Raw genomic sequence first — 12,645 nt, forward strand, 5'->3', positions numbered from 1 at the left:
GCCATTGCCATCTTGGAACCAGAAAAAAAACAAATCATACACTAGAAGTCAAACATCTACTATAACATCTTTTAATTTTATTACAAAAATATTTTTGTCATGATTTGTGTTTGTGTAGTATATATAGAGGTGACTGCATAATAACTCAAAAATAAAATTCTTAGTTTTGTATATTGTGGCTATGGGCATGTGGTGGATGTGTATGGTGGGGTGCATGAATGCTGTGTGCCCTCAGAGGCAGGTGGCAGCAGTGCTGGCAGCCACAACACTGTCAGCGGGAGGGGGCAACCAGCGGTTGGCAACCACCCACAGAAGACGCCAGTGGTGGCAGCCAGCGGCAATTGGGGACCGCCCGCAAATGCCGCTGGCAGTGTCAGCAGTGAGGGGGGTGATGATTGGGGACTGCCTGCAGACACCGCTGTCAGTGTTAGCAGTGCCTTTTTGCAGGGGGTGCACCACCAAGCTCAGGGGGTGAATGTATACACCTGTGTGCACCCTCTACGTGTTGCCAGTGGTAGGATGTGGGGGTATATGTGCGTTGGGGTGTCTGTGGGAGGGTTTGTGAGGAGATGTGGTTCTGTGTGTGGGGGGCCTGGGGTATGTGAGGGGATTGTGTATATCTGGGGGGTTGTGGGAACCTCCCCATACTCCCCCCATGGTGCAGGAGCAGGCGGGGCACTCAGGGCACAGGCACCTGGCAGGGCACAGCTTCAGCCAGTGCTGCACATTGCTGCGAGGGGCGCAACCTTCCTCGGGCTGTCTGTATCGCTGGTGCTCCCTGCCACTTGTGGGCAGCTCCTCCACTCCCACAGCACGGGAGAGAAGCCCCATGTGTTGGAGCCAGCTGCCTTCCCTGCCAGGGCTGCTCAGCACAGGAGAGAAGCCTCTGGAGCTGGCTGCCTTTCCTGCCAGGGCTGCGTGGCAGGGGCGGGAAGCCCCAGGTGCCTTCCCTTGGGGAGCAGGAAAGGCAGCCAGTTCCAGCGCTGGGGCTTGCCTCCCGTTCTGTGTGAGTGCAGGGTCTGCTCATGAGTGGCAGGGAGCACCAGCAGTATGGATGGCCAGAGAGAGATTGTGCCTCTTGCTGCGATGTGCAGTGCTGGCTGGAGCTGCACCCCGCTGGGCACCTGCGCCCTGAGCGCCCCACCTGCTGCTGCTGCCACCTGCCAGAGCTGGACGCTACAGGGGGAGTGTGGGAGGGATCCCCCCACCCTCCCTCACACCCACACACTGCCTGCCCAAGCTCTGTGCTACTGCCACCCCACTGGGTGACGGCTCCGCGCTGCTGCCAGCCCCACGCTCTGCGCTCCCACTCAGCTATAGTCCTGCCCCTGCTGCTTCCCTACCGGTTGCCCAGAGTCAGTAGGAGACCAGGGAAGTGGAGCAGATCCCCAGGGACTACAGCTCCAGCAGCATCCACACCTGGAAGCTGCACGCTGGCTGGCCAGGCCCTTCTGCCCACGAGGCTAGGAACAAGGCAGTAGGGTACGTTTGGGGCTGTGTGTACTGTGGCAGGGCACTCTTTGTGCCTGCCACTTTAAGGGCCTGGAGCTGGCAGCCACCAGGTGTCTGAGGGCAACCATTTTGGACCGGGGCTGCCCATATAAACAGGGCAGTTCTGCTGGTAGGGGCCAGGCAACAACATTGCCTGGCTGCAGGGCTGCTGATGTTATCTGGAGGTAAGGGAGGAGCTGTAGGGGATGATAAGGAGGCTCTTGGTCCTGGGTGCGACCTAAAACTGCACCCTGCCAGGAGTGGGTGACCTGGTGGGGCTCCCAGTGGTGCGGGAGCCCCCAGGAAATACCAGGCCAGTTACTACCCCGGTGAAAGGTGGGTCAGGGCGCCTTAACCCCTAGCCCCCACCACTGGGTGGGTTACTCCTTTGTTGGAGCATTGGGAAGGTGGACCCCACGGCAAAAGAGTAAGGGCCATAGACTCAGGCCTGTCTGAACTTCCACTGACTGGCCCATGCTGGGGCCAGGACTGGAAGGGCCGGGGGCCCACTGTGAGGAATGCCCAAGAGCTGAGGGCCTGGGGTTCCGACTGGCCTGGAGGTGGGCCAGGCCTAGTAAGCCGAAGGTCCCGGTGGGGGGATCACACCTGAAGGGGGATCAGTTCAGGGAGCTATGCTACCTGGTATGACGGCAGAAGAGACCACATGAGGGGAAGAATCCAGGTGGGGGTTCAACAGTAGGATTGTGGGGGCCAGTGACTATGAGAACTATAGATGCCAGCTGCGAGGCTTGGGCTGTGGTGTGGGGTAGGAAATGAGGCACGGATAGCGCCCCCTGGCATCGAGGCAGGAAATGGGCAGCCTCCTGCTTATTAACATCTATTTAACAAATTAACAGCAAGGCATGGTGGGTGAGAAGGTGGGCAGTTAGCCCAGGAACAGGTGGGCGGGCCCGGGTTAGATTGGCCCCGAGCAGGTCCCCTCTTACAGTACACAAGGGTGCCTTGCTCCCATCCTCCTGGGCAGAAAGGCTGGGCGGAGCACAGTTTGTTGGTGGGTGCCATGGGCTGGATGAAAGTGCTTGGCGGGCCAGATTTGGCCCATCCCCGTCCTAGACGCTATAGAAGTTGAGTCTGTTATCGGTGGGACAAATCATTGACATTATTGCCTGAGCAAACACAGATTCAGGTCTTCAGAGTATAGCAGGACTTGCAATAAAGAATGTCCTTGCCTTGCTGTGTCTCACTAAGAACTGTTAACTCACAAAAGAGCTTCACTGGGATGTGTTGTTAGGTAGCCTCATGGCTAATTAACCTGCTTACAGATTAGGCACTTAGTCCCTGGATCTGAGTTTTGATATCTGTGACATGGTGCATATTCTCTGAAACTCTTGTAAAGCCAGCAGCTGTTGTGGGAGCCAGTGGGTTGTGTCTGATTTTACAAGGCCTCTGTGATGCACATAATGCACCTAAGATGAAACCTAGGGTGCTTCTCACCTGGGAAGCATCATGAGCACCAGCTGAGAGGAGAGTAGCTGCAGAGAAGCTAATATTGTGACCTGCTGACTCTGAAGCAGGTTGGGTTGATTGGATATCAGATTAAGCTATTTCATCATGTGAGATGCTGTAAAACAGATAGAGACAAGTACCAGAGCCTAAGCCTCAGTGGGAACTTTGCCTGATTTAGGAAATGTTGGAAAGCGCCCATTGCCCACACTGCAAAGCACTTGGACTGCACTCCACACACAACTAGATTTGTTTGTTTTGTCTGACCTGTGGCCCTTCAAGGTCAAGGCTTGTCTTAATACCCATCCCATCCCACACCACTCCTCCTAGCTGAACTCCTGGTACGCAGCTCCAGATCTGGGTTAGAGAGCTTAGAAGGAGGGAGGGGGAGGTTGTGTAACTTATTTTGCATTCTGCTTTTAATTTACTTGGTGGTGCAGAATTGATCTTGTTAGAAACCTCTGGGCTCTTGACGTTTGTCCCTTTCAGCGCAATTAAAAGACCTGACCATGGCCACTTCTCAGGATTTTCATTATACAAATCGATTTACCTCACTTTTTTTTCTTTCTTTTTTGTTTTTTTTTTTTCTCCTCCATCTCCACTGTCATGCCATAGCACATGTGAGGAAGCCCTGACACCGAGGCATTCTTTGTAAGACCTCACATGATAGGGATACTGATTCTAGAGGTTAGTGTTGCCCAGGGGCCAAGAAACCCTCTTGGCTGAACAGGGAAATCCAGGAAAGTCTAGGGGCGAAAAAAGAGGCACACAGACTGTGGAAGCAGGGGGTAACCACCAAGGAGGAGTACCTACTTGGCTCACACTTGCAGTGAGGCAATTAGAAAGGCCAAAGCAGCAAAGGAACTCAGGCTGGCATCAAAAATTAAAGACAACAAAAAGTCCTTTAGGTATACAGGGAGCAAAAAGAAGGTGCATGGCAGCATAGGACCCCTACAGCACAGACTAGGGCAATTGGTGACAGATAGGAGTGACAAAGCTGAACTCTTCAGTGAGTTTTTTGTATCTGTATTCCTGTACACGGATAAAGACAAATTTCTCAGTCGGATTATAGATCCGAGGGACATCTGCCCACCAACAGTTAGCATCAGCCTAGTGAAGGGACACTGGGAGGGGCTGGACATGTTTAAGTTGGTGGGCCCAGATGACCTTCGTACAAGGGTGCTGAGGGAATTAGCCAGTGTCGTAGCAGAACCACTGGCAAGGCAGTCTGAGTACTCCTGGTGCTCAGGGCAGGTTCCAGATGACTGGAAAAGGGCCAATGTGGTCCCTATTTTCAGGAAAGAAGGAAGGAGGATCCAGGTAACTATAGGCTGGTTAGTCTCACCTCTGTCCTGGGAAAACCTTTACAAAATTATTAAGGAACACAGTTGTGGGAGTCCAGCAGGAAAAATAATGCTGAAGATTAACCAGATTGGATTCATAGCAGGTAGATCCTGCCCGACTAACCTTATTTCTTTTTAAAATGACCAGGTCACAAAATGCTTAGATGCAGGAGTTGAGGTAGATGTCATCTACTTGGATTTTAAAAAGGCCTTTGATATGGTGTCTCATCCCATTCTTATAAGTAAACTAAGTGGCAGTGGCATAGAGGATTACACAGTCAGGTGGGTGGCGAATTGGCGTATGGGACACTCAGAGTGGTGGTGGATGGGTTGGTATTGACCTGGAAAGATGTGGGCAGTGGGATCCCCCAAGGTTCTCTCCTTGTTCAATATCTTCATCAGTGACTTGGATGAGGGCGTGGAAAGCACTCTGTCCAGATTTGCAGACGACACCAAATTATGGGGCAAAGTAAACACACGGTTGGACAGGGAATGGATTCAGGTGGATTTGGACGGCTTGCAAAAGTGAACAGAACAGAATAAAATGCAGTTTAACAAAGATAAGTGCAAAGTGTTGCACCTAGTGAGAAGGAATCCCCAACACACATACAGATACCTTCTAAGTATCACAATGGCGGAAAAGGATCTTTCTTGCCTGACCAATCTCATCTCCTTCTATGACCAGGTGACATATCACCTGGACAAGGGAGAAGAAATTGACGTCATATATCTTGATTTTAAAAAAGCCTATGATCTGGTGTCCCATGATATCCTCCTGAAAAAATTGGCTAACTGTGGCCTCGGCTACATCACAGTCCGTTGGCTGGGGAATTGGCTCTGAGGTCGGACCCAGAGAGTGATAACAGACAGAAGTAAGTCATTGTGGTACTCCATGATCAGTGGGATCTGCCAAGGCTCCATCCTTGGGCCTTTACTCTTTAACATCTTTATTTATGATGTAGACATTGGTGTCAGAAGGGGACTGGCCAAGTTCACCAATGACACCAAACTTTGGGGTAAAGCAGCCACACGAGGATAGGCTAGTGATCAAAGCTGACTTAGACAGGCTCAGAAAATGGGCGGTCGAAAACCCGATGGCATTCAACACTGAAAAACCCAAGGTACTCCACCTTGGGGGAGAAAAAAAATCCTGCAGCATGCTTATATGCTCAGCAGTGCTACACTTGCTAGCACCAGAGCCGAAAGGGACTTGGGGGTCGTGATTAACCACAAGATGAATATGAGCCACCAATGCAATATCGCAGCCGGTAAGGCGAGCAAAACTCTGGCTTGCATCCATAGATGCTTCTCAAGCAGATCCCAGGATGTCATCCTCCCACTGTACTTGGCCTTGGTGAGGCTGCAGCTGGAGTACTGCATCCAATTATGGGCTCCACAATTTAAAAAGGATGTGGAGAAGCTTAAGAGAGTCCAGAGGAGAGCCATGCGCATGATCAGAGGGCAGGAGAACAAGCCCTGTGTGACCCTAAACATCTATGAAATCTATGGAATGGGCATGTACCAATAAAATGGATGGCAACAGCTACCTCTTGTGTTCACTGCTCCTTTCCCTTGACAATTTGCTGATCAAGATAGGAACCCAATCCTGGGGCCTTTGGAGGGCTATTCCACCAATCTAGGAGAAGAGAGTGAAGCAAACTAGCCAGCCTGCAGGATGTAGAAGATGCAAGTCACCCCATTCTTGGGGGAGGGGTCATGGCAATGGGAAAGGCAGGTGATCCCTAGTGGGTCAGGGTGAGGGGAGCACTGCTGGAATAATGAGTGGGGCCTTTTATTTCTATTGCTGGAAATCAAATTATTTCAGCCTAGCGTGACTTTGAGAGCAACTAGAGCACACCCTTTATTCCATTATAGACTCACCCCTTCCTGGACAGTGTATGAAACACTACATATCCACCCACATGGTGAATGCACCCGCTTCCCCCATCTGCACTGCAACGCCACAGGAACTGAAGTACTCCCGGACCACGATAAATAGTCTGGTCCATGTGCCTTGCCCTCTCTTCTGCAGTGGAGCACGAGAAGGGGGTTGCTGTTCTTGAGGGGGTACAATCAATGGAGGATGCTTCATGGGAAGGCAGAAAATCCCCTGTTTTTCTGTAGTTTCTTTCCTAGTCCACACCAGCAGCTCCCATGGAAAAAATCAAGCCTGTTGTTTGTCTAGTTGAACACCCTGAATCACTGGACACCTTTGGAAATTCTGGCCTTATCTTTCTATAGATTATGGGAAGCAGTTATCCTAATATTCCCTTTCCTGAAGTAGGCACCATTCTTCCTAAGAGGAGGTGAAATGCTGTCCCCTTCAGGCTCACCACTGTATCAGCAATTTTTGATCCTACTCCACCTTTTCACATTCCAAGTGCCGCCAGCCTCATTGCCCAGAGTAACCTAGCTATATGGAAAGACAGCATACTTGGTCCCTTGGCTGTGCCAAGTGATGTCCCATGGTTCGCTTTCCAGTGATGCTGCTGCAGTCATTAGTGGCGACATGTCTACTCTGCTGCTGGAGATGGATTTCTTTTTTTCCCTTAAAAAAAAAATCTCATATGTTGTAAAGAAATAAAGTAGTTTTTCTGTCTGCACTTAACCTATCCTTTGCTTAGACCTTGTCAGGCTGTCTTGAAATGCTATCTCAGCCTGGAAACCTCCCACTGCAGTCAGTAATTAAAGGCAGAGCTGCTGTGATATCTTACCTGATTCCGCTCCCCATTCACTAGCTTCTCAGAAATAGCTGGTGCATTGCAGGCTGGCTCAGTGGTGCTGAACTGACTCTTCTCAGGGTGTGCATCCAAAGTGTGAAAATAGTCTGGAGGGATGTACAAGGGTTAATTACCTCCAGGCAAAATATTAACCCTTCAGACAGCCATATTAAAGAAGCTTTCCCAGGGGACCTGGTCTTTTCTAGAGCGTGTAGTACCACAGATCTAGCAGTAGTTCAGCATGCAAAGTCTGGCAGTTCCAGAAAAACTCCTGGTCCCTGGAATCTGGGTTTATCGGCATGTACTAGCACTGACTCAAAATCCTCAGATGGCGTAAAACCGATTGATTTAACTTGGTAGAAATCTCTGTGTGGACACTTGCTTTGGTTTCAGTGTGGTTTGCTTTGGCATAGCCAAAGTCAGTAAAGAATTGATTTAAGATAAACTGCAATAAAACTGCTTTAATCTGAAATTATAGCCTTTTGCACCTGTTTAATGAAACTGGTTTAAAATCACAACTTCAGTTTAACCTGTGTAGTCAAGGGCAGTTGTTAATCAAGGGTTTGTTTTTCTCACCTGATGAATGAGTTAGTCTTTAAGGTCTCACCCTGTCCTGTCCTCTCCAGGATCTCTGTGGAGCAGGGGTGAAGGCCTTTCACAGCATCTGTGAAGTCTAATTACACTGTGGTTTAGGGATGGGGACCAAGAGAGAGGTAGAAGACCCTCCCAGTCTAGAACCCATGGGGGGAGCCTCACAGGGCTTGTTAATTTGATGTGCACTTGGAAGGACATAGCAAGGTGCCGATTTTGCCTTGGCTCTTATGAGCTGCACTGCTGAACATGCTCTTTCAGCCACCGTGTGTGTTCCACAGCCTTCATTGTGCCTGTGGCTAAAGAGCCTGTTCAAGCTGTAGAGACTTTTCTTATTCCTATTCACTCTGGGGGTTTCTCTGGTTTGGTTCCATTGTGCGTAAGTCCCCAGGTACCAGTGTAACCAAACCTGTTCAGGGGAAGAATGAGCCAGTCCTCCACCTGTTGCAAAGGAAATTGCTTTATCTGAGCTCACCCCATCTCTCTTGTATGATTTACAGAATCTCGCTGATGCAGCTGAGAGGTTCCAGAAAGCCCACCGCTGGCAAGACAACATCAAGGTAAGCTCTAGTCATCTCTTCTCAGGCCTGGTGGCCTTTTAAATGGCCTGATTTCTCTGTCTTTCCACTTGCATGTAACCCCACTGGTTGTAAAGAATAAGTGAGGCAGAAATTGGACCTTCAAATTCTTTCAAAATTTTCTCTCAGTCTCCTTAATTTTCCCTCTCCTCCCTTAACTTTCCTTCCTCTCTTTCCCTTTTTCTCTCTAATTCTCCTCCTCCTGCTCCTTCCCTTACTACAATTTTTAAAGCAAACTTTCTGTTCGCACTGTTCATCTCTGTGAGTTCATGCGCAGATGCCCTGCTCCTCATCTCTCTGTCCCCATTGCCTGCCAACCTTAATGAAAGTGAATGAAGTAATTTTGAGCTCGTTTCCAGCATTGCCTCTGCTTGTGCATACAGGTAATAAGAGCAGTCAGAAGACAGAAGGTGAAGGTCAAGCTAATGGTTAAACACTTTGGTTTCAAGCGCCTATTGAGAGCTACGCAGAGAGTTTACATTTTTGCCAGCTTAATAGACAGGTCATGTGTATGATCAGCATACAGAGAGGGACAGGCTGGGTGCAATCCAAGGTCTTGTGTTAGATGACGATAGCTGACATGCGTACACGCACACGCCTGTTTTTCAATGCCTGACAGTAATGCCAATTGGTGTTGGTATTGGGGGAAGGAGTAATCTAGACTGTTGCAAGGAAAATGTTGTTTTAATGATTGCATTTGACTTTGTAATTATGGCAGTGATAAAGCTCAGCAGGAATCTGAAGTATTCTGCCTGAAAATGCTCTCAAATTATAACAATAATGCAAAGGGAAGAAAAGATTGTTTTGCTTTCAGTGCAAATGAATTCTGAAAAAAATTCCAAGAGACCGACCTCCTCAGCACCAAGTGCCAGATTTTGTCTCTCTTATGCAGAATTCCTTCTTATTCCCTGCAAACAATCCTGGAGGACCTTAAGAAACCAGCCCCAGAAAAAACGCCACTGCATTGTCAAAATTGGGTTGGCCTCTTTTCTCTCTGGTTGTCCCAGGAAGATTCCTGTCCACTCAAGGTGCTTATCCATCCCACAAATGCCCCCAAAGTCAGAAATCCTCAGTGTCTCCTGAGTGCCCTCCAGCAGTAGTGGGCACCTTGCCATGCCCCTCCACACACTCTCCGTTTTGTCCAGCAAGATGTGTGCTCCTGGACACTTTAGTCTTTGAGGTAGTGTGGCCCAGTGGATAAGACTGGGATTTGGGAGGCATAGGTTCTCATCCTGGTTCTTTCACTGACTTGCTGAGTAACCTTGAGCATCTGTCAGATGGGGATAATGATACCTCCTTTGGATGGGACTTTGAACTCTCTGCTGAAAAGCACAGTCTGAGAACCAGGTGGCCTTAGCATTATATCTACCATTACTTTAGTTTTGTACAGGGCAAGGGGTGAACACCCTGAGCATTGCTGAGGGCTGTCATAGCTGTACCCAGATGTGCTTCTGAGATCTTTTCTGATCTGTCTGTAAGAGGAAAGGGCTAGAGTTGTTTTTGCAAAGAGGAATGGGGATGAAATGACTACTAAATGGGGGCATGTATTAAGGAGAGGCCTTTTGTAGCCTAACTAAATTCCATTAGGCAGCCTGGACCAGGGACAAAAATAGGGAAAGAAGTAAAAGTGCATGGAGAAGACAAGAATAAGGCATGAGGCCAAAAGCTGCTCTAAGATTCTCCCTGGTTGGCCTACCCACTGACATCTTTGATAGAGACAAACAGCAGAATTAGGCTTATGGAGTAGCAGAAGGAAGCAAAAGCAGAAAGAATGAGCCCAATTGGTAATTGTTCAGTTTGCCATTTGGTCAGCTTATAATGCCTTTGACAGCTCAGCACCCTGCTGTATGACAAGTGGGCTGAAGGCAGAAGCAGTGAGGGGCCCAATCTTTTTTTTTTCTTTCATGGAGCCAACCTGTCTCTCCCACAGTCGTGAGGTGAGCTGAGCCACCCTGGAGCTGCAGAAGGCCCCAGTCCTTCCTTCTGAGGCTCCCAGGCAGGCTACTAGTGAGTGGGTACTGCCCCAGCTCAGGCTCAGGGAACAGTTGGATTGGGCTGGGTGCTGCCTGAGAGCTGGGGCAGCACCTACTCGTTAGCCTCCCACTAGGGTAGCCATTTGTCCAGTTTTATAGAGGACAGTCCAGTCTTCTGGTCCTCTGTCCTCTATTGATATGAAACTGGACCTTTACGTCTTCTATTTTTCACCACTTGGAAGCCCTCGCAACACTGACACCGCCACAGCTCCCCGCTGTCACGCCACTGCTGCTGATACCACCGCCTGCGGGAGCTCGCTGTGCCCCCCACAGTCTCAGGAGGCATGCAATGTTTATGGTGGGGGGTGCACTAAATGCAACTGTCCTCTATTCTTGAGGTACCTTGATGGCTACCCTACCTCCCACCCAGGTGGCTCTGGGGGGTGCTGCCACCGTGGAGGGAAGTTTCAGGGCCCTCTGGCAGCTCACTGCCTGGCCGCAGGAGAGGCAGGCAGGCTCCACAGGGGGGAAAAAAAAAGAAGATCAGGCCTCTCATTGCCTTTTTTTTTCTTTCCCTCTCAGCAGAGACTGCCTGCATGAGCTGCCACTGGGTTATGCAGCCCCTGTGCTATGGGGGGGGCAGCTGCCCCCAGGGCCACCCAGGTGGGGTGCTAGCTGCACAGGTGCTGCCTCAGCTTACAAGCAGCACCTGCTGGATCCAACTTTTCCCCAGCAGGTGCTGCCTGTGAGCTGGGGCAGCACCTGCACAGCTAGCACCTTGCCTGGGTGGCCATGGGGGGTGCTGCTGCCGCAGAGGGAAGGACCAGGCCCCCCTGCAGCTCAGGGGCTGCACAGCCCAGCAGCAGCTTGCATGGGCAGGCTCTGCTGAGGGGGGGAAAAAAGCAGTGAGGGGCCTGATCCTTTTTTTTTTTTTTTACTTCCACAGCCAGGGGGCGAGCTGCCAGTGGGTCTGAGCTGTAGTGGGCCCCGAACCGTCTGTCCACAGTAGTGGTGCCCCCCAGGCAGTACCTGCCTGCTATCAGCCCACCCAGGTGGCCCTGGGGGGCACCGCCACCAGGCAAGGAAGGCTGTTCGGCCCACCAACAGTTCACCCCACAGCTGCAGGAGAAGGGGGTAGGCTCCGTGGGGGGAAAAAAAGAAAAAGGATTGGACCCCTCACTGTAATGGTGATGGAAGCCCCTAAATTGAAACAGTGGGTTTTTAATTATTGCAATTAAAAACTCGCCACTTCAATTTACGGGACTAAACCCCCATCATACATACAAACAGTCTAATTAGGTCTCAAATTCTATGGCCAATTTCTGTTCCTGGTCTTGCTGTTACCATCATGATTGTTTTCTTCCTCCTCTACCTACAAGAGTGTGAGAGACAGAAGAGAACCTAACTCAAAGAACATGATCCCAGTAGCTGCAGATCAAGGGATTTGCCAGCAATTTCTCCTCCAACTCTCACATTAGGGCCTGATTCCTACATTTCTTGGATACCAGTATTCCCACTGAGCTCAGAGGGGCCACAGGTTGGGGAAAGAAAACAGGATCAGGCCCTTATTGGGGCAAGAAAAGAAAGAAAGGAAACAGGATTAGGCCCTTATGGGTCATCCTTATCTTCCCTAGAGCTCTGAGAAGTGCCCATAGCCTTTTCATGCTAGTCAGTGACTAAAAATATTCCAGATGTGCTTATCTGTAGCAAGATCCTGAGAAGCAGCAGAAACCAGTGTCCACCCAAGACCCCTGACAGCCCATCTGTCTAACCACATTTTTGAAAAATGCCATTAGAGAGGTGTTTTCCCAGGATGCTCAGGAGCATCTCACATCGGCATGTGACATGCTTCTGAGCATCCTGGGAGAACACTTCTCTAATGGCATTTTTTCAAAATGGGATTACAACATAAGCTTGGACTTGATTGTTCCCCTTTAAATCATGACCTCTTCATGTTCCAGACATCCAGTGGATCCTTCTCTAGCATTTGCATAGCCCTGCCCAACCCAAAGGAATCCACTTGTTATATAGGTTTAAACTATTCTTAGCAACATGGTCATCCTATAACTGTTTATAAAATGTACCACAGCAGCAGGAGTTGATGGAACCGGTTGCTAAATACGCTGTAGATTATGTGACGCTAGTGGCTTCACTTCATTCTAGGACACCAAACCAGGAGCCCAGAACAGCATGCAGGAACTGACGGGCATTCATATCAACACCATTTGTAGAGAGAGTGAGAGCTAGAGCATTAGCCAGAAATCTTGGGTACAGGCAAGTTAAGAAGCAGCAGTGGTGTCTGTTAGGGGTGGGCGAAGCGGGCCCTATTCGGTGTGGATTTGGCCTGAATCAGGGACAGTGATTCGATTAATTGATTCAGATCACTGTCCCTGATTCAATTAGGCCAAATCCAAATCTGAAGATTCAGTGCTGATTCAGAGAATTAGCAATTCAGCCATAAACACAGCTTTAAATGTGTTTTCTA

The 12,645-nt window shown here is 49.7% G+C and overlaps 1 protein-coding gene across 4 annotated transcripts in view; it reads left to right on the forward strand.

Moving 5' to 3' along the window:
* The window catches only part of CACNA2D2 (calcium voltage-gated channel auxiliary subunit alpha2delta 2), a 900,071-nt gene that overhangs the window by 492,758 nt on the left and 394,668 nt on the right, over positions 1–12,645 (forward strand). For all 4 annotated transcript variants that reach the window (XM_019505183.1, XM_019505184.1, XM_019505185.1 and 1 more), the window contains exon 4: positions 8,110–8,169. In XM_019505183.1, the coding sequence (XP_019360728.1) occupies positions 8,110–8,169 (60 nt within the window). The remainder of the gene's footprint in view (positions 1–8,109; positions 8,170–12,645) is intronic.

The sequence above is a fragment of the Gavialis gangeticus genome, unplaced genomic scaffold, assembly GCF_001723915.1.
Source record: "Gavialis gangeticus isolate Ggan-Ray unplaced genomic scaffold, GavGan_comp1, whole genome shotgun sequence".
Classification (NCBI taxonomy): Eukaryota; Metazoa; Chordata; order Crocodylia; family Gavialidae; genus Gavialis; species Gavialis gangeticus.